Source organism: Carya illinoinensis, chromosome 1 (assembly GCF_018687715.1).
Source record: "Carya illinoinensis cultivar Pawnee chromosome 1, C.illinoinensisPawnee_v1, whole genome shotgun sequence".
Taxonomy (NCBI): Eukaryota; Viridiplantae; Streptophyta; class Magnoliopsida; order Fagales; family Juglandaceae; genus Carya; species Carya illinoinensis.
In genome coordinates this window covers 37,837,028-37,858,547 of record NC_056752.1, presented here as the reverse complement: position 1 = coordinate 37,858,547, position 21,520 = coordinate 37,837,028, and the positions used below count along the sequence as shown (strand labels likewise).

The following is a 21,520-nucleotide window of genomic DNA, read 5'->3' as shown; positions in this document are numbered from 1 at the left end:
ACCTTAAGGCAATAAAGTTAGAAATGTAGTTATCTATAATGGGAGAAAGAACCATACGTAGACGCAATTGTTCCCTTTTTTTTTTACCTTTAAATTAAGAAATGATATTTATAGTGATAAAATATGCGAGTATTACATAATTTTTTTTAAAAAAAATAAGTAAATATAAATAAATATAAAAAAATTTAATTTTTTAATAATAAATCTTATTTATTTTTAAAATGATTGAACGATACTTATACATTCTATAATCATACATAATATTATTCCATTATACTATACCTAATTTTTTAATGACAGTTGAATGATTTGAAAATAATAATTTTATAAAAGCGATATGATTTATATAATTTTAGAATATATAAATTTTACATTAAAAAAAATTTAATAATAAGATTCATATGACAAGATAACTTCTTCTTCTTCTTCTTCTTTTTTAATTTTTTTAATGTTTTTTTTGTTTTTAGTACACTCAAAGTCATATCAAAACGAGTGCGCAAACTTACCGACGCTACAAATGTATCAGAAATCATTTAGATATTTTTCATGGAGAGCAAAATGATTAAAGCTCCGTTTGTTTGTTGGTGACGTGCATTAATATTCAAGATGGGGTTGCGTACGTGTGCTAGTAGTTAAGGGGTTTTACAAAAGTCATATAGCAGGGACTTTTACAAAGTGGCTGCCGCCAGATCCAGACTCAATTCATTTGTAATGACCAATCACATTGGCTTACCTCTTAAGTTTTCTTTCCTTTTTTGTTGTGTATGTAGATGCTTTGAGAAAGGTATAACCCAATTAAAGTAAAATAAAATTTAAAGGGAGGGGCGTAGGTATCACGTTAATCAATTACACCCATTTTCCATATGCATTACGCAAAATATATATATATATATATATATAAATTAATAACAATAATAAAGAGGTGAGTCAGACCCAACACAAATCTATTACTATTGTAGGAAAATGATAGGGATCCCTTCATTTTTTCCACTCTAATTTTTATTATTATTATTATTTTTATTTTTTTATATAGTGATTAAAAAAATATTACTCCAATTTTTATTATTATTATAAACAAAAGAGTGGAGGGTTTGAATCTAGTTCTCCGAGATAGAGATGACAAAAATGATCGATTTGATAATTCATTAGAAGGTGTGGTTCTGTTGCTTCTGGCAAGATTTCTACTAGAAAAAAACAAAATTTTAAAATCCGTTCCCGAGATCATTCTAGTTGAAGTATTGGAACGAAATATTTCGGTACCAATACGTTTCGGTGTACCATTTCAGTATTAATTATATATTATATATAAACTAACAACCAATAAAATAAATACATATAAATTTAAGTGTGTATCATGTATATGTGTATATATATAGAATAATTAAATATTTATAAAATAAATATATATTGAAAAAAATCACAAACTTGAGTTAAGACATAAAAATAAAGAAAAAAATTAAAGAATAGATGAATTATTAAAAATAATAATACTTAAAAAATAGAGAATGAGGGGACATATTTAAAATTATAAAAAAAGTTAAAATTATATAAATATATTTTATATTTTGGAATGAATTAAATACCATTTGGATTTAAAATTTATAAAAATGTCATTTAAATATAAAAAAATTACAAAAACTGTTCGAAATGGAATATAGACCGAAACGCTTAATTCCGATTGAAATGACCGGAATAGTCGAAACGAGATTGAAATGACTGGAATTTGAAGTGAAATAAAATTAGGTAGTAGAATATACTGGATACTATATTGAAATGGCCGGCCATTCCGACTGCAACGGAATGAAATTCAAAATCTTGAAAAATATCTGACCTCTTTGTTGTAAATAGAGGCGCGTGTTGATTAGAAAAAGCTATTTTATAGACAAATAAGCGGAATTGGATTGATTAGAAATTGGACAATACCCACACAAAAAAGAGTAGTGGTAGAGAACCCACCGAATAAGGAGATAAAAAAAAATTATTTATATTTCTTTTAAAATAAAAAAATTCGTAAAATTACTAAAAAAATATTTTATTAACCGTTAAATAAGAAAAACATTCGAGACACAAAATTCGGATCCCGAAAACATTTCTACGAAAAAAAAACAACTCTGGCTGTCTGGCATGTGAATTAGGGAGGGTAATCATGGATTCATGGTTGATTTGAGAATTGGAGATGCCACGTGTAACTCTAGGAGTTACAACTATACAGCAACGTATAGAATCAAGTGGCGGCAGCCGGTAGGTAAAGCCCTCGTGCCTCTTGAATGGCTGTTAAAATAAGATTTTTTTCACAAATAGTTCTCAAATTTACATTTTAAAAAAAACAAAGAAACGTACAAAATTTGTATAGTTTAAAACTGTATTTAGTATTATTCTAAAAAAATATGCTTGAATTTGTGGAATTTGATTGGATGATAATATCATTTACTTCTAGCATTAATTAAAAATAAGGTTTCCAATAAATTATAACATCTATGAAAGTCATGTCAAATAGGATATAATATAATATAAATAGATGGAAGGGTAGAATGCATGTGAAGCAAGCAGGTACATGCGTTATATTGCAAATGTGAATGGGATGGCAAGCTACGTTCAGTGTGGGGTCTGGTTGGCAATATTATTTAAGAGGCATTTATCACTCCTAAGTAATTGTAAATGGGAATACGATCACATTTTCCTTGTTGGAACAAAAAACGTCGCTATCACATTTTACAGTGATATATAATATACCATAGGGCTGTTGGGGGTCTTGGCGATGCTTCTAGATTTAAGCAAACGTGGCCTATTAGTGTACACGGCAGAAAAATAAATAATTAAATAAATAAAGCCACGTCACCCACCTCTCTACAGTCCTTGTACACATTTCTGGAAGGGAAAAAAAAAATGTATATAAAGAGGGTATAGGAAATTTATACATTATACCATCATCTTTTATTATGTATAATATAATATATTTATCACTATTAAATGATCTTTTATTTAATAATTTTTTATTATCTAATTATGATAAATATACCATATCTTATATAATAAAATAAAAATATAATATATAACATAGATTTTGCTACACAACCTCCCAACATCCCAATACCCCACTTTTTTTCAATTTTTTAATATTTTTTTTAAATTTATTCTTTTTAAATTAATTTAATTATTTTATTTATTATTTATATATTAAATATTTGATAAAAGATAAAATAATAAAAATTAAAAAAAAGGTGGAATGTTGGAAGGTTGCGAAGATTTTTTCATATAACATTCGGGCTACAATTGATATTATAAAAGACTAAAATGCAACTCTTGTTGGGCCTTGGTTGTTAAAGCCCAAAATATCATCTCTTGGTCTAATGGGCTGCACCAGCCCAATATAGGAATACAATGGTCCAACTACGTAACGAGCAGAAATAAATCCACTTTGTTGTGCTTTATTCGAGGAAAAAAGTACCAAGGGGGTTCTATCTATCCTTTCTTACAAGAGTACAACCAGAAAGCTCGTCACCCATCTTCTTTTTCTTTTTTTTCTCTTGGATGCTAAACTTTGACCCCTTCACAACGGCCAAAAATTGGCATATATGAACAATAATAAATTGAGACGAAGTCACCAAAAAAGAGGAAAAAATATCAGTACAAAATAACGAAGAAAGACGAACTCATTGCCAAACTGGGAATATCTAGCATTGCATGGCATGCCACCAGGGCATGCAACAAAGAATAGAATACCAATAGTTTCAAGAAATGCAATTCAAATTCCAGTTGCCAAACTGCTTTTGACTTGACTCTACATCAAAGAGTTGAGCTGCTCATTCTTTCATGCGTCATTAAACTTGATGTTTACTCGCAGCAAATGGCCTTGTGCTCTTTCTGAAGCATCTCCCAAAGGCACAACACCTTCCTTGCGCCTTGATAATGTGCGAGAACATAATCCTGTTCGCATCCGGCATTGAAAAACCTATCATCATTTATGTAATGCACTTCTTGACCGCTCTTCTTATATTGTTCAATCCATATGCCCATCGCCACATCTTCTAGTTTAAAAAGCTGAAAAGTGTAATGACCAAGTGTCAAGAAGAAGAAATTACCATAACTTTTTTTATAAGACAGACAAGAAATTACCATAACTGTGAGAATAACATAGCAACTAGCACAAAAATGCAGGTTCTATGGCAATTTGTTAATTCCTTGGGGACATGTATCATAGCAACACTGATGACTCAAAGGTTTGTTTGACATAGAGTCAGAACAGGGCTATCTTGATGCATCTTGGTAACAAACTAGAGCAGCTTCCCCTGTGCAGACCGGCACAACTACAGGCTTTGCAAAGTTTTGAATCCTCGCACACATAAGTATAGCATAAATAAAGCTACAGACTCGAGCAGTCCTTGTGATGAAGTTCAAAACCTATCAATATGAATGGGATTTGCAAATCATTGATTGTTCCAACAACTCCCTAAACACCGTGTCTATCTATCTGTCCACGTTTCTTCTTTCTCAACCTTCTCTTTACAAATAGAACAATTTTAAGTACATCTTACCTTAAGGCCTCTTTCCTGGTGCCCACGGACAATGAATTTTGCGATGTCTCGAGAGATAATATATCCTGGCCCATGGGCCCATGGTGGATATGAAGCATGGGGCCATTCCTTCAATGAGAGAGAATTATCAAATTCAAGTAAAAAAGCACAATGTAATTCATATAAAATAGAAACTTTACAAAGATGGATACCTCAGTACTAATATACCATTTACTGTCTTTGTCCCTATGGGGTGCTGATTCAAAAGAAATAAGACCATACAAGAGGCCATTCGCTGCCTTTCCCTTGAGACTAGAGAGAACTTCATCGATCCTAACAAAAGCATCATCATCTGTTTTCATAATATATTTGGCAGGAAGAACTTTGGTCTGCATGTTTAGAAAATAAGACATTTGATAAGCAAATATGAAATCTTCATTTGCTGGAGTGCCACAGCTAATGGTAAATTCTAAAGAGCATATAGGTAAACATCAGATGAGCCATAGCTAAATTAGTGAAAAGCCCTAAAGCAGACCATTTTTTTCATCAGTAAAGAAGCATTTTATTGATGAAAGAAATAGACATAACCCAGGTACATGGGACATATATAGGCGCAAAACCTATGCATGATGTCTAGAGATTGAATGTTCAGGCCATTATAATTTATTACAATTGATTAATGGAATATAGTACTAAAGAAAAACATTCTAAGCTAGTCCACTGATCACTCACAATATTTGAAGCTCCTTCCATTCCTCAGCTTAATGGCTGTATTTGTATTAGTTTCTTGTTTAAAAATTAGTTTACATGGCTTTTTTGTCCTCAAAACAAATTTCTGCAATATAAATTGACATAGATATGCATGATCCTGAACAAGTCAGATGTGTGGTACCGTCAGTTAAAAGGCCGTTCCTGACATATGAGTGATCTTTAATCGCTCCATGCAGCCTATGACAAAAAAAAAATCTGATTGCTCCATGTAACAGCAACCAACGTTAGGTTCTCTTCCTCTGCACCATCTAGAAAGAATAATAGAAAAAACAATGCTCAGGTTTCCAAACCATTCCAGTACTTATTTTACCTCCTGAACCTATGAATTAAGGCCAACATCCATGTAGGTATTGAACTGACACTTTTCTGTTACAGTTTAGCACTAGAATGTAGGCAACCATCGCACCATGAAAATTAAATAGTTTCTATCTATGGTCATTGGGGCCTCCTAAAAAGATCTACTAAATTCATCGAGTTGTTCCAAAAGATCAAGACGGTCAGTTATTAATGGAATTCCTTGTCAGCTCTGTGTAAGATACTCGTTTGGATGAGGGCCTCCAAGTACATCATAAGCCAGACGAATAACCAACCTGCAAAGAAAAGGGAAGGCATAGAATGCCATGCTTGGCTTCTATGCAGGGGAGGGAAGCAAGGCCCTATCCCCTGCTACCCGGCCCCACCCCGCCCCACCCCTTCCTGGGAGGGGCGGTGGCCCCTTCCACCGGATGTGGGTGGCGGGGCAATCTGCCCGCATTCGGGCACCACTGCGGGTACAGGGGATGGACCGAGCTTGGCCCCAGTCCACATTTACCCCGCCCTGCACCTTATATATATAAATATGTATATTTATATATATATATATATATATTAAATAAAACGACGCTGTTTTGTTTAATGCATAAATTCCCCCTTCTCGACTACCCTCTCTTAGACACCCTCAGCTCTCTCTCTCACCTCTGGCCTCTCTCTCTTGCCTCACAACCCACACATAAACCTCTCTCTCTCATTCGTTCCTGTGACCGTTGCCATCACCTCACGCTGTCGCCCTCATCGAGTCTGTGTGTCTATCTCCAACGTCTTCATCTTGTAAGTACCTCGAGGACCCTAAATTAATTTTTAATTTTCGGATTAGAGTCATTGGACTATGGAGGATGGGATTCATAAATGGATTTGGAGGATGGGGTTGTGATTTGTGGAGATATTTGTGTGAATTTGTGATGATGTTTGGTGGAATTTGAGATGTAAAATTGTAAATCTAGAGTTTCAATCTAAAACCCTAAATTAATCCCTAATTTAATTTAGCAATCTGTTTTAGGCCCCCAATTTTATCTATGAGTTTCAATACTGAAACTAGGGCTGTACAAAATACCGAAGAACCGACCGGAACCGACTCAGACCAGCCACGGAGATCGGAACCGGTCGAAACCGGAGTAGAACCGGTCGGCGCACGGTAGATTTTATTCAAAACTGATGTCCGGTCCCGGTTTGAACTTGGGCCGGACCGCTGAACCAACCGATGGTTTAAGTATATATATATTTTTATTTATACATATATGAAACGACGCCGTTTCACTTAAAACTGAAGTGAAACGGCGTCGTTTTATGGCTTAGTATTGGAAAAAAAATTTAAACGAACGGCGCCGTTTTAACTCTAGGGTTAACACAGCACCGTTCCCTTCGTCGTCGTCTTCTTCTTCTTCTTCGTATCTCTCACTCTCACCAGCCGCCGCTCCTCTCTCTCTCTCTCTCTCTCTCTCTCTCTCTCTCTCTCAAGGCGCACGCAAGGCCCCCTCCGTCGCCAGCCCCCTCTCTCTCTCTAAGCTCACCTCGCGGCATCATATCTCTCTCTCTCTCTCTCTCTCTCTCTCTCTCTCTCTCTCTCTCTCTCTCTCTCTCTCTCAAAAATCTCGCGGCTTCACCGTAGTCTCTCGCTCTCTCTCACGGCGCACACAGCCACCGACGACGCCGACGAACCGACCGGAGTTTTGCCGAGACCGAGGACGACGGTTTCCTCCCCCTTCTTCGGCTTGTTTCGGTCAAGATTTTCATCATTTTCACCCCATCGGTGCGGTTTCGGTTTTTGTCCAAAACCGAAACCGATATGTCGGTTTTCACCCCTAACTGAAACCCCAAATCTGTTAATTTTGGGGTTTCAATATAGAATGGGGTTTCAAATTTTCAATATTGAAAATACTTTGATGTTTATCACTGTATGATTTTATGAAATTGTGTTGTGATTTTTGCATCATGTCATCATGTATGTCAGGTTTTTGTCGGTCAACAGGGGAATGGATAGAGAGGCAAATCCAACCACTAGGCTTGGTGCTAGCTCTCCTGACCCTATTGACCCTCCTACCACTACCCCTACCCCTACCCCTAATCCTACACCTATGGGCCCACCAAGTAAGAAAGCAGTTTCAATTGTTTTTTAGGTTTTATAGTCTCACACCCTCACTTGCCAAAGTTCCAACCCTAATCCCAAACTCCCAATGATCTAATCAGTAATCCTTGATAGTCTCACTAGGTTTGTACTTGTAGCTTCATGTTTTTAAAATTTTTTACATATGCATATATCATTACATTGTTTATAATTCTAATTTGTTTTCCTATTAATGTTTCAGGTTTTATATTCTCTCAGTCTCACTTGCCCACCACACCTAAATTCCAATCTCAGGACTCAAAGCCATCTTGTTAGTCTGCCAAATACACTTTCTAATATTGTAATATTATTCATTTCAATTATTTGACAATTTGTAATATTTTTAGATTAATTTGTAATAGTTTTAGATTAATTTGTTTTATTGTAATAGCTTAGAATACTTAGATTTTTATGTTTTATGCTTTAAACAACCTTTGTTTAATTTTATGTTATATGTAAATTGTAAAATATAATTTTTATTTTTTTAAGACTTAAAAAATAAAAAAATAAAAAATAAAAAAATAGGGCCCAAAATGGCCTAGAAAGAGGTTTTGAGCCCAGTGGGCCCTGGGCCCATTTGCCCCGGACGGGGGTCTCATGGGATGCGGAGCCGGATCCCGGGGGGAAACCACATCCCCCGCTAGGGCCGTTGTGGGGTGTGGAATGCAGTCTCCCCCGCCTCGGGGGTGCAGGTAGCACCCCTAATTCTATGCACAGGGCTCTACTAACCTATTTTGAGGGATGGCGGAAAGAAAAGGGCGAGAAAAAAGGGGGAAAGCCAATTGAACAAAAAGGCTACATTTAGAACTATATAAAGGTAAACTAGTTTAAGCGTATGTTTGAGTAATGAAATGAGATGAGAAATTCTCAAAACTTCTCACAATTTCATTCCCAAACATCACTTAAATAAAACATTTTTCAATTTTAAATCTTCAACTTTTTCATCTAATCATATTACCTAATCATTACAACTTTTACAAACTTAAAAACAAAACACAAAATCAATTCAACTTTTTCAAACTTCAAAACCAAAACAACAAAAACAACAATAATAATAAATTATATTATTTTTTTTAATTTTATAATATTTTTATTCAATTTTTTCTATCTTATTTCTCAAAACCCAATAAAATATCCTAACTCAAATCATTTCACTACTATTCATAGATCATTTCACTACTATTCACAGAACTATGAGATACTCCAAGTGTCCACAGATCATTCCAAACTTGTTAACTTAAGGGTCTATTTGGGAATACAGCTGTCCTCAAATATTTTTCAGATTACTTCACTACTATTCACTATTATTTCACTGCTATTTTTACAACTATTCACAGATCATTTGAGATAGTCTTAGTATCCAAATGGAGTCTAAGGCTACATTTGGATGTTAAGGTGATCTCAGATGATCTGTAAATAGTAGTGAATGGTAATAAACTGTTTATGAATAGTAGTGAATAGAGCCTAAAACTGTTATTTTCAAGACTTTTTGGTTCATAGATTAGGCAGTGAAGTCATATGCTGCATGTTTTCTTTGTATGGTATTCAGTAATCTTCCAAAGATAAGGCTGCTTTATTCATTTTTATTCAAAGTAATAAAGCATCCTATGCAACAACGTAAACTTCTGCAATTAAGGAAAACAAAATTCTCTAAGGTAACCTAAATATGAACGAGCACAGAGATTAGGGAAATTTTTAGGAGAATAATTTTGCTTGTAGCAATAAATGGCTGCAATAACATGATTATCTCTGTTTAATATTCAAATCAGATTAACTCACCCCCAGGATGCAAATTGCTATTGTTTTCAAAGCGATCAAGCTGTAATAGTCAACAAAGGGCATCAGCTGGACATCCCCATATGCTTGAGCTTCTCTCCATAGCTCAAAATTGACTTGGCTGTTCTTGTGCTGCAGGTACCCCCCAGAAGAAAAGGAATCAAAGTTAGCACACTGTCTTTCTCATCAGCTGACCATTTCAATAGATAGCACAACCCTAATGGCAAGGGGTACTGAAATAGGCTAGAATCAGATATTAAACATGTTAAAAGAAGAATAATATATCATATATACAATTTTCAATGGAATCTTGCCAAGCCGACTGACTGGAGGAGCTTGGTCCTATGGGATACATTTTAGTCTAAATTCCCAAGTAAGGTACCATAAACACAATAATGCCACCACCTGTGAGAATTACTAAAACCGTCTCAACAATAATAAACAATAACTTATGATAATTACCCTCCTCATTCAACAGACAAGTAAGACATAGGAAAACAAATTTACAGCCTAAGATTAATTTTTGTGAACCGCCAAAGCAAAGTAATAGCATTAATGCCATCTTGATATGAACAAAGTAACACCATCCAGAATGTGTTCTATCACTTACAAGGCCAACAAAAAATCGAACAGCCACATCCCCTGAACGTACAGCCTCATATTGCATCCAAGACCGCCTCAGTGCCATTCGACGCTCAAAATTATTTCCAGTTGAGAACACACCAACCAACATTACACATCTTTTTCTGGAAACTGATGGAGCCTTGAGATGCTCCACATCAAGAACTAAATCATTATCTTCAGAAACAGGCAAGCCTTTAGCAAAGGCAGATAAGAGATCCAAGCCACCTGTTACTTTGACTCTGCTAACTGACCATGGCTCAAGTTTCTGCATTGGTAGAAATTGCATCTAGGGTAGGATTGATCACTCCCATAAAAAATGCATAATTCCACAATATTACCCAGCTTCACATTTTATTATATATCATAGACATAACCTAGCACCTTACCTCCCTATATGCAAAGGACGTTTCATGCCTTCCACTCACAGTCATGTGAAACCCCTCTATACCAACCCACAATGTGGCAGTAAAAGGATTCCCTTCAACAAATGGGAAACTAGCACTTCCATGGGCGCTTCCCCGGGAAACACTGCTCAACATGTCACTACTAGGATGACTCACATTTGCATTCTCTTCCACATTGCTCCTGACAATTTGTTCATTGCAAAGAACGAGTCCATCAACTGTAAAATATGCTAAGATATTTTAGATACTAACCACAAGAACCACTTCGAATATGTGAAAGATAAAAAAATGCTAAATAACAAGCTCCTGGTCTTGAAAATATATGGCTTAAACATTATACAATTATTGAAAATACATGAGTTGAGTAAGTTTGTATATGTGACTTATGTGTTTGTTCTGTGCCAAATTAAATGATGACAGTATGGTTCTATCACCAATAAAACTAAATACAGTCCAAAGCACCTGCAAGCTGCCAGAGAATTGATTTGGACTAGTCACATTATTTTAACTACACTCTCATATGATGCAAATCTGTTTGACAAAAATGTGTTATGGAACACACCTTTGACAATGTTAGCAGACCTATGAGCAGGACACTTTTCCTCTTTTCCCCACCCAGCTTCACTAGTCCATGTATTCTGAATGATAAAAGGCTCTTCTGTCATATTATCTCCAGGCAGACTGACATTGAAATGTAAGATGATAGGAAGCGTGGGCTCCCCAGAAATTTGTGAGCCTACAAGTTCAATTTGAAAGCTTCCATGCTGCCCATTAGGAATGCCAACTAAAGTAATGGAAGAATCCTCAACTAAACCGCATGGGATCTCGAGAATGACTACACCATTCAGCGCTGTCTGATCAAGTGTACTCACAGAGTAAGGACAATTTCTATCTTTGGAGCTGTTAGTGTTGCTATACTTGGAGGATTTTTCCTTCTCAATTGTTGAGGACAAATCATTCCAAGCTATGGAAGCCTCTTTAACACCTTCCGCTGTTCCAGGCAGAGCGTCAGATCTGGACAGTAGTGTACGCAAGTGAGCCCATACAAGTAAGGCCTTTAACTCTTTTTCAGAAAGATTCTTGGAAGCATAGAGATCACTGAGTCCTTCAATATTTACAAGTGGGGTCTTTATTGATGGCTTTGCAACTTTCTTCGCTTGCATTTCTGAAGACCTAATGGAGCCACTGTCCCTTTTCTGAGACTCATTGGGCGGATGGTTTTTAAAAAAACTATAAGCCGACTGCTTCTTTGGCTGGATTCCCATAAGGCTGTAACGGAGAACCAAGATCATAACAAGAGCCAGGACAAACATGCCTCCAAACCACTTCTTCATTTCCAACTTACAGCTAAACTAGATAACTAGCTGCAACAACCATTTTAACTCTTCTTTTATCCATGTTGTGAGCAATAAATGCAAATAGTATGTATTCCACTTCTTGGATTGCCATCTTCTATCATTACGATACATTCTGGATCATAATGGAGCTATGAAACAGTTTCGAATTGTTAAAACAAACTGTCAGGAAATTACAAAACCAAAAGCCCCAAGGACTTGTCTCAGGCGGTAAAATGGCTGAGAAAACTAACGAAGCTCTGTTTAAATGATGGGGCAGTGTCGAAAGCCAAAAAGACATCCTAAATTTGATTAAAATTTATATCAAAACTCAAGGTTTCCTCATCTAAGATTGGGGAAGCTACTTGAGTTATTTGAGTCAAATTTCAGTATTTGATTGAAAACATAAAAGGAAATGGAGTAAATGAAATTTAATTTTCAGTTTTCTTTCCTCTCGTGTTCTCAATAACCAAACAATAGGTGCTCATATAGTCTTAAAAATCTAAGAGCTAATAAAGAAACTTAAACTAGGAAAACAGCTTAGCTTCCATCTACCAAAATTCGACAAACTTCCATATTAGGTAAGTAGGAACATTAGCGGCAACATTGCACGGTCAAAACTTAAGTTCGTCAAACATTGAACCGCCCGGATAAAAAAATCAAGTATTCAACTAATCCAAGTCCATGTTTAGTAAATATTAGACAAAGCAAAGCAATCCGTGAAAGTGTGGTCAGAAATAAGTGTATACTACGAAGTTTAAAAACCCTTTCCACAGTACAGAATCATGCATGCATACCTGACATGGATCCTCCAGCGCGCGTGCAATAGTAAAGAACCCAGGGATCTGAAATCGGAACTCAAATGCAGAAACCGAATCTCCAAGACTCCAACCCAAAATAAAATAAAAAGTAAAAATAAAAGAAAAAAAAAAAGGAAACCGAGCTCTTTGTTTTTCTCAGATTATTTGTCTTGGGAATTTTTGGAGGGTTTGGGAGGTTTTTCAACTTTCGAGTTTCTAGAATCACTCCAGTTTCGAACTTCCAGCTTGTTTTCAACTTGGACGGTTGGCTTGTCAAGTCGAAGTCTCATGATCACTGCTTTTGTCGGAACTTGGAGGTTAAAAAGGCAAGTGAATGACTGTAGATTTTCCTTTACTTCAAAGAAAACTTTGAACAGTTTTTTTTTTTTTTTTCATGAGTTAAATTGAGATAAATTTAATTTTAATTCTTAAAATATTATTTTAAAATTTAAAAATTTTAAATTATTTATTATATTTTATATAAAAATTTAAAAAAATTATAATGATAAAATAAGATGAAACGAAATACTTTTTATATCCAAACAGAATCAAGAGAAATTATATTGGTTTAAGATAACACACCACACCTTGATTATGGGTCTAAAGATTCTAAGAATAATCCGATCCGGTTTGGCAGCATAATATATCTCAAATATTATCAAATAATTTTAGATATTTTCTTTCCAAATGTCAATCAAATAGAAAATATTTTCAATTTAAAATTTTCAATTTTTTCATCTAATAATTACAAATTTTCCAAACTCTTAAACAAAACACAAAACATAACAATACTTTTTTAAATTAAAAAAAATTATTAAATTCAAATAATTTTTAACTTTATAATATTTTTATTAAATTTTAGAAAATAAAACAAACATAGATCTTTTTATCACTCGCCACTCTTTTAGTCTCTTCTCATGCTTCACAGTTCCTCTTCACGTTCCCACCACCTTGTCCTCCTTCTCCAATGGAAAATGTCGTAAACAACGTGTAACAGCCCGCTAGAAATTCAATTGTGAAATTTCTATTAACTTTAGGAATCTCGTGAAAACCCCATAAGTTTTCACGAATCCATTAATCGTATAGGTTTTTGTCTAACTACATAGTTAGTGTTATTATTTACTATGGTATCAGAAGTGTGTTTTTGATTATTGGAGATAGTTAGAAGTGTCAAAATGTATTATGGTTTGTGCCATTAGACTCGGAGGGTTATTTAAAGTCTTATGGCGCAATAACATTTTTTCATATTTTCGGACAAAACTTCTGTTCAAAACTGTAGATATTATTGGATAAAAAGAAATATCTTGAGGTAATTTTCATGAATATTATTGGGTAAAAATATTTTGAGTTGATTTTTATAGATATTATTAGATAAAAATATCTTAAGTTGATTTTTTGTAGATACTATTGGATAGAATATTATGAGATAATCTTTTATAGATATTTTGGGTAGGAGAAAACTACACTCAACTCTCAACTCCAGCCTCATCTCTTCCATATCTCATTCATAAGTATCTCCAGCTACCTCTCCCCACGAAATTATTTCCATTTATACTTTCCATTAAAAGAATATCAAACACTCTCTCTCGGACAGCTTTTAGGAGTTCTTTTGCACGCCCATTTCGAAGCTTTTGTAAGTGTTTTATCATAAAGTCTCCTTCATATAAGTTGTTCCTTTTTGAGTCTAGTTTACATGGATATCTTATTTGCCCCATTTTAAGATCATTTGGTCAGTCAAATATTGTGTAAACTATAGAAAGGTCATTCTGAGAGATAAACTGGAGAATATGTTATAGTTTGGAGTTTTTGACCAAGCTAATGGATAGATATTGGTCCGAAATTTTTATGGAGTATTGTTAACATGTATATGTGACTATTGGTTGAGGATTTTTGCATGATTAAAGGTTTTGATGAAAGATTTTCTTAGATTTAGAAACTTAGAAACTGGAAGAAGAAAAACAGTTTCTGTTTTGAGAAAGTTTAACTCTTTGGTGGTCTAAACCTATTCTAATGACTTTAATAATTTTATTGGAGGATCCTAAGTATCTTATATACATGTTATATTATTATTTTGAAGGTATTTGATGTTAGTTTCAAAGATATGAAATTTTATGTAAAGAGATATTCAAATAAGCCAAAGTGTGGATATTCTTGGCTAAATTTATGTTTTGGTTAATTTCTAACCATGTGATCTTGAATTAGAAGCTTATATATGTTTTAGGACATCTTTTTAAACCATGTGATGGTTTGGTTTGAAGATCATATATTTATAAGTCATAGATGAAGAGATTTATCAAAACTAGTTAAGGAAAAAGTTTCTGTTTTTGGACTAAGTGTAAAATCAAAAACTCCAAATGTTATTTTGTGATTTTGATGATTTTAGTTTGATGATTTAAAGCATGGTTGATGTTAGGATGATATTATGAATATGTTAGAAGTAAGATTTGATTTTTGAAATTCTTGGAGATGTTTTGATTTAAGGTCAAAACTTGTGATTTAAGTGTTTGGATCCTTTTACAAAAAAGTTTGATGTTAATTATTAGCTTTTTTTAAATGGATGTTTTAAGTATGGTTTTGAACTTAGGATTGGAAGATGTTTGTTGCAAAATTTTGGTTTAAGCATGAGTTTTGAAATTGGAAGGAATTGCAACAAAAATCAAGGGAAATGGCCTATGGATGTTTCGGCCATAGTGTGTTCTTCATAGTTGTGTTTTGTTTTAAATTTTTCTGAGTTGATATTTAAGTTTAGGACAAAATTTACATGAGGAATGTAAATTTTGGAAACTTTTGGAGTTAGTATGCAAAATCCTTAAGTTATGGGTAAAACGGTCATTTTCCCATATGTAGAGAGTAAAATGAAAATTTTACTCTTTAAGTTAGTATTTTTCATATTTCAAATTATTAGTGATTTAGTTCTAACTTTTAGAATCACTAATTACAGTTCCTCGTGATCGCACTTGAAGTTTTATAAGAAACGTGGAGATCGAGGTAAGTTAGTTTTTAACTTACTAGCAGTCTACTGTGTATGTGTGCTAAGTAAAGGAACTACAATGTATGTATGTGTGTTATCATATATGTCATGCCATGCCAAGTTATCACGTAATTGTCTATTGTATAGAATTTATTCTGTAATCAATTTTTATCTGTTACATAATATATTCTGTTATGTATTACTGTACATTACAAGTACGTCATGCTAAGTATGTCATCTATTACATGTATGTCAAGTCATGTAATATTCACTGTTGCAAATATGTCATGTTAAATATGTTGTCTATTATATGTTATGCCATGTTACGAAATGTTTCTATCTCAAGTTGGTCATGTATTTCAAGTTATGTTCAAGTCACGTTATGTTACGTCAGGGCTTCAGTCTTTTCGTATTCCAGTCACGTTTCATCTTGATTACTTATGTATGGGGTCACAGCAATTGTGACGCATACATTACGTGAGACACAGCAATTGTGACACGTAGAATACATGGGGCCACAACAACTGTGGAGTATGTATTTAAGCAGTTAAAGAATAAGTTTCCGTATAATACATGGGGCTACAACAACTGTGGAGTATGTATTTACACGTAGAATACATGGGGCCACAACAACTGTGGAGTATGTATTTTTCATGTTAAGTCAAGTTTGTGTAGAATACATGGTGCCACAATAACTGTGGAGTATGTATTTACACGTAGAATACATGGAGCCACAACAACTGTGGAATATGTATTTTTCATGTTAAGTCAAGTTTGTGTAAAATACATGGAGCCACAACAACTCTGGAGTATGTATTTACACGTAGAATACATGGGGCCACAACAACTGTGGAGTATGTATTTTTCATGTTAAGTCAAGTTTCAGAACAAGTTCATGCTAAGTCAAGTTTCAGATCAAGTTTATGTCAAGTCAAGTTCAGTTCATGTTTCAATTTTAGTTATGTCAATTATGCTATGTTGTATGCCAAGTTATGCTTTAATTACTTATGAATTTGATTATGCATTTATGCTTTTACTGTCATCCATGCATTATTAGCTTGTGTGGAAGTTTTTTGTTAACTTACTGAGATTTGTAATCAAATCTCACTTTGGTAGTCACAACTACCATTCCCCCCGAATGGTAGATCTTGTTACAGGACCTGAAAGAGAATCAGGAGCTGATCAACTAGACACAGTTGACTAAGCAATGGTGCGACGTCAATGTTAATATAGTAATTAACGTAAATTACTACTTGTACGATTGAGTTGCATCTCTAGTACTTTTTGGATCATAACTATTTTGGACTAGTGTTGTGATCTTAGTTGTTCAATGGGTTTTTATGTATGAAGTATGTTTTAAGCATTTGGGATATTTTCAATTTGGTGCATAGTATTGCTAAAGAAAAAAATTTATCCGCTGCGAATATTGCATATTGTTAGATGCATGTTAGGAACATTGCATCTTATATGTCATGAACGGGGGCAGGTAACCTTGTGTTGCATGTCTCGACGCTTCAAATGTCCGTCCAATCCCAAACGGAATTTGAGGGCGTCACACAACGTACCCAATGTTCCTTCAATAAAGCCCCTCTGATTCCACCACTCAGGAAGTCACTTATAAATCGTGTGAGTCCTCAACTTCTTTAGACTCTTCCGTTTCTCCCTTAGACGAAGACCTTAGCTTTGTGTCACGGATTTAGAATTTCTTCACACGTCCCGTGCGGCCTTAGGAGGCTTTCTCTCCACAAAGCTCCTAAGTAAGCCTTCTAAATGACTCAAGATAATAAAAAACAAACTAGAGAGAGAAGATAGAGAGAGAAGCTCTAGAGAACTTATTTATCTTATTGCTTGGTGATTTATATAAATGAGAGCCCCTCTATTTATAGGGAACTCTTGGTACAAAGAATGGTTAGGATGGTGACACTTGTCACCAATCCAAGGGTAAAAAACTTTCTAGATTACTACTCTAGAATTGTCTAAAAGGCCATTTCCTAGGGAGTTCTACATCATTCTAGAATACTCCACACAATTCTACAAGATTACAAAGGACTAGGAGACTCTAGAAGGTTAGGGAATTCTCTAGAAAAATCTAGGTGGTGACATTCTCCCCCACCTAGTTTCGCGACGTCCTCGGCGCGGTATCTTCATGGAACCTTCGGATGTGATCTTCAAACTGCCACAATGACTCTTTTGGTTCCCAAGTTGTCTCACTTTCGGGTAATCCCTTCCACTTAATCAAGTATTCTTGGCGTGGCTTATGACTCTTTCGCCTGATGACACGGTCCGCCAAGATTTCTTCTACTTCCTTGTCAAAAGTGGTAGTTATGCCCAAGGGGGCGCGCTTAGACTCTCTTCGTGTTGGCTCCTCTTCATCACCATGGTAAGGCTTCAAACAGCTAACATGGAAGACTGGATGAAGCTTGGACTTGGAGGGTAAGTCTAGCTTGTAGGAGACCTTCCCTATTTTCTTGATGATTGGGAATGGTCCCTCATAACGTCGTACAAGCCTCTTGTGTAGCTTTCTTGTGAACTTGTGTTGGCTCGACAATACCTTTACTAACACCAAGTCGCCTATACGATATTCCGCGTGCCTCCTTTTCTGATCAGCCCACTTCTTCATCTTTTTGGTTGCTTTGTCTAAGTAGGAGCGGGTCACATCCAATTGTTCGTTCCAAGACTTAACAACCTTGAAGGCTGTTGGACAATTCCCCGCATAGCTTGTCTCCAATGATTGCGGAGTAAGTGATTGCTGCCCCATTACAATCTCACTGAGTAAGTTCATCACTTCTTGCACCCAGTGAATCAACACTTCTCGTGGCCTCCTTGCCGACACCAGGTGCTTCCCCATTTCTAGAATATACTCTCTCTCTAGTATGTGGGTTCACTCATTTTTGTACATGTAATTTGAGTCATGTATAAGTTGAGTTCTAAGTGATTTTCTTACTGAGTTTTACACTTAGGTCTTGGAATTTGTATATTTGAGTTCTGTATATCGATTAGAATTTGTTAAATTCAAGTGTTTTACATCTCTTTAGCAACCTGTATTTTTTTTTCGTGATTCAAGTGTTTTTTTCTTTGAGTTTCGTGTATCAATTTTACATCTCTAATTAATTGATAATGAAATAAGCAAAAGTTGCAAAATTCAGTGGAGATGAAAGTGAGACTTTTCAAAGCGTATGATTGTGTGGAATTGCAAACAATTATGTCTTGAAGTCATAAGAATTTTTTTTGAGATAAACACCTCAAGGCTTCATCTAAACTGTTTTGGAAAGGTTTATTTCTCAAAGAAAGCATCGGTAGGAAAAAAAAAAAAAAACTGGTTGAAATTCAAATGTTTTTCTTTCAAGCTACATATGATGCTTATTACAATATTCTCCACCTTTTGTAACTGCTTAGGATGTCGGGAATCTAGGCATTTGCACAGTAGCTTAAGCATTTGCAGCTAACTTAATTTTCTTTATGCTCTTTTGGTGTTTCATCTTATGTAAAGAGAGCAATGGTATATGACACTAACATACTGTACTTTTTTTTTTTGTCTCTCATTAATTTAAGTAGTAACAATGTCAAATTTGAACTTCAAAAAGGGAAGATGAAGTCTTCAAAAGAGAGTTTGAAGTTCAGAAAAGGGAATGCAACTCGTACAAATGTCAATACTATTACAAAACCAGGAGGATGAGCTTAGAAGGCAAAGGGTGGAGAAGAGGTGTTCATGGCTTGCTTTGTACATTTACTGAAGATTGATTATGATATTCATTTTCAACTACTTTGGCAACCAAAGGGAGCTCTCTCAACTGGGTTAGGGCTGAGCACCGATTGAACCGGAGTCGGATTTGGCATCCTCCGACTCCGACTCCGACTTTGTCGGAGGCCGAATCCGACCTCCGACTCCGACTCCGCTTACACCCTACTCCACTCCGACTCCGACTCCGACTTGTCGGAGCGGAGTCGGAGCGGAGTCGGAGTTGGGCTTTTTGTTGGGCTTTTTTATTGGGCCTTTTTTTAGACTTTTTTCTTTAACCCAATTAACATTTCAATTTTACAATTTCCAACTCTAATCGGATTTGGACTTCTATATCAATTTTTTTTTTAAAATATAATTTGAGATTTCTAATTTATCTAACCAAAATCATCACATTAGAAAATAAAACTAAATTCAAAATCTATCACTATAAAAAATAAAACTAAATTCAAATGTGCAACTAAAATTAAAAACTAAATTAAAACTAAATACACACATTAAAATTACATAACCAAAATTACAAAATGTTAATTAAAAAATACATAACCAAAATTAAAACTTAAAATTAAAAATACATAACCAAAAGTCCAAAATTACAACCTAAAATTAAAAATACATAACCAAAGGTCCAAAAAATGTAATTTTTCAACTTGTGCCTGAAAAAAAAAAAAAAAAAATTAGTGAAGAAATAAGATATCATATAAATTTATAAAAATAAAGAAAGCAAAATTGAAATAAGATACCAGAAACAAGATTGTCAATCCTCTTCACGGAGTATGTTGGCCATAGAATTGGCTAATTCTGCATTAAGATGTTAAAGTATAGGAAATTAGTATTACAAAATGTTAAAATCAACTCATATAACAACTTAAAAAAAATCTCTAAATACATTACCTGAGTCTAGCTTATAACTCTCTGCATCATCAATGGCTTCAGAATAATTTTGACTCAAGCATATGGGAGTAGACTTCAACCAATTTTGCGAGCACACGAGAGCTTCTACAGTTCTAGGAGCCAAAGAGCTCCTAAACGGATCCAGGACACGGCCTCCTGTGCTAAATGCTGACTCAGATGCAACGGTGGTGATAGGAATGGCCAAGATATCTCTTGCCATTAGAGCAAGAACTGGATACTTGGTAGAGTTGACTTTCCACCAAATTAAAATATCGAAACTCCCCGTAGGAATCTCAATATTCTCCAACAAATACCGCTCTAACTCTGACTTACAATCCATCAAAGATGCTGTATGCTCTTTATGGAACTCCCTCAAAAAATCCAATGGATCATAGTCTGTAACTGTACTACTACTCCCCATTGATGCACTAGCTTCACCGCTTTGAGTTTTGTTAGCACCAGTTACGCACCCACCACCAAACTCTACATATGCCTCATACAAATATTCCATATCCCTCTTGAGGAGTGCAACAAATTCCTCACCCTTCGCCTCACCCAATGTTTTCTTGAACCAATAAGCTTGAGTAACCAATTTAAACCGCGGATCAAGAATAGCAGCAATAAACAACAACCGATTTATTTTTTCAAGATCACCCCAATATTTATTATACTTTGTCTTCATTCTGAAAGCCATTGAACTCAAACGTCGATTACTATTGTCACAAAAATTATTCAAGTGTTTATGAATGGCAATAAGCTCCTGGACATAATTATTTGATGTGACATATAGTGTACCAGAAATGCGCAATGTAACACCATAAAATATTTGAAGAAACTTCGAAAAGTTTCTTATGGTCTCCCAATCATCCGGCCCAGGAGCTCCTAGACCCTTTCTCCCATGTCCATCCTCAGACAAATAAACTCGTGAGTAGGGATCTTCATCAAGCAAAAGTTGGAAGGCTTTTTGATACTTCTCAGCCACGTCCAACATAAGAAAAGTCGAATTCCATCTAGTAGGCACGTCAAGAGTCAAAAAACTAGAGCATTGAACTTTTGATCTATCAACACAAGACTTGAAAGTGGCAAGTCTTTGGGGAGAAGACTTCACATACTTAATCAGATTTCGGACCCTTACAATTGAGTCATCAACATCTTTCAAACCTTCACTCACAATAAGGTTTAAGATGTATGCCGTACACCTCATGTGAATAAACTCGTGATTTGCTATACAATCCGCACTTCCTATTTCCCTTGTTCTCAACCAATCAATAGCA

At 35.0% G+C, this 21,520-nt stretch overlaps 1 protein-coding gene across 7 annotated transcripts; it reads right to left on the bottom strand.

Moving 5' to 3' along the window:
* Positions 1 to 3,566: 3,566 nt before the first annotated feature.
* Positions 3,567 to 12,948, bottom strand: LOC122317415 (hydroxyproline O-galactosyltransferase GALT3). Of its 7 annotated transcripts, none has more exons than XR_006244466.1 (9): positions 12,640 to 12,947; positions 11,071 to 11,994; positions 10,491 to 10,726; positions 10,091 to 10,369; positions 9,484 to 9,612; positions 4,727 to 4,903; positions 4,536 to 4,643; positions 4,123 to 4,401; positions 3,900 to 4,041 (listed from the first exon to the last, which is right to left on the bottom strand). XR_006244466.1 is itself a non-coding variant. In XM_043134507.1 (8 exons), the coding sequence occupies exons 2-8, from the start codon at positions 11,840 to 11,842 to the stop codon at positions 3,835 to 3,837; spliced, it is 1,908 nt and encodes a 635-aa protein (XP_042990441.1). In that variant the 5' UTR covers positions 11,843 to 11,994; positions 12,640 to 12,944; the 3' UTR covers positions 3,567 to 3,834. The 7 variants fall into 7 exon arrangements, 5 of the variants coding, with proteins under 5 accessions (XP_042990441.1, XP_042990449.1, XP_042990463.1 ...); XR_006244462.1 differs by having other exon boundaries at positions 3,901 to 4,041; positions 4,117 to 4,401; XM_043134507.1 differs by lacking the exon at positions 4,123 to 4,401 and having other exon boundaries at positions 3,567 to 4,041; positions 12,640 to 12,944.
* Between the last annotated feature and the right edge of the window lie 8,572 nt (positions 12,949 to 21,520).

Coding starts and splice junctions, on each gene's coding strand:
- LOC122317415 (XM_043134507.1), bottom strand. CDS start 11,842: ATGAAGAAGTGGTTTGGAGGCATGTTTGTCCTGGCTCTTGTTATGATC. Junction 10,370..10,490: donor CGTCCTTTGCATATAGGGAG/GTAAGGTGCTAG, acceptor CTACCAATGCAG/AAACTTGAGCCATGGTCAGT. Junction 4,644..4,726: donor AATGGTATATTAGTACTGAG/GTATCCATCTTT, acceptor CTCTCATTGAAG/GAATGGCCCCATGCTTCATA.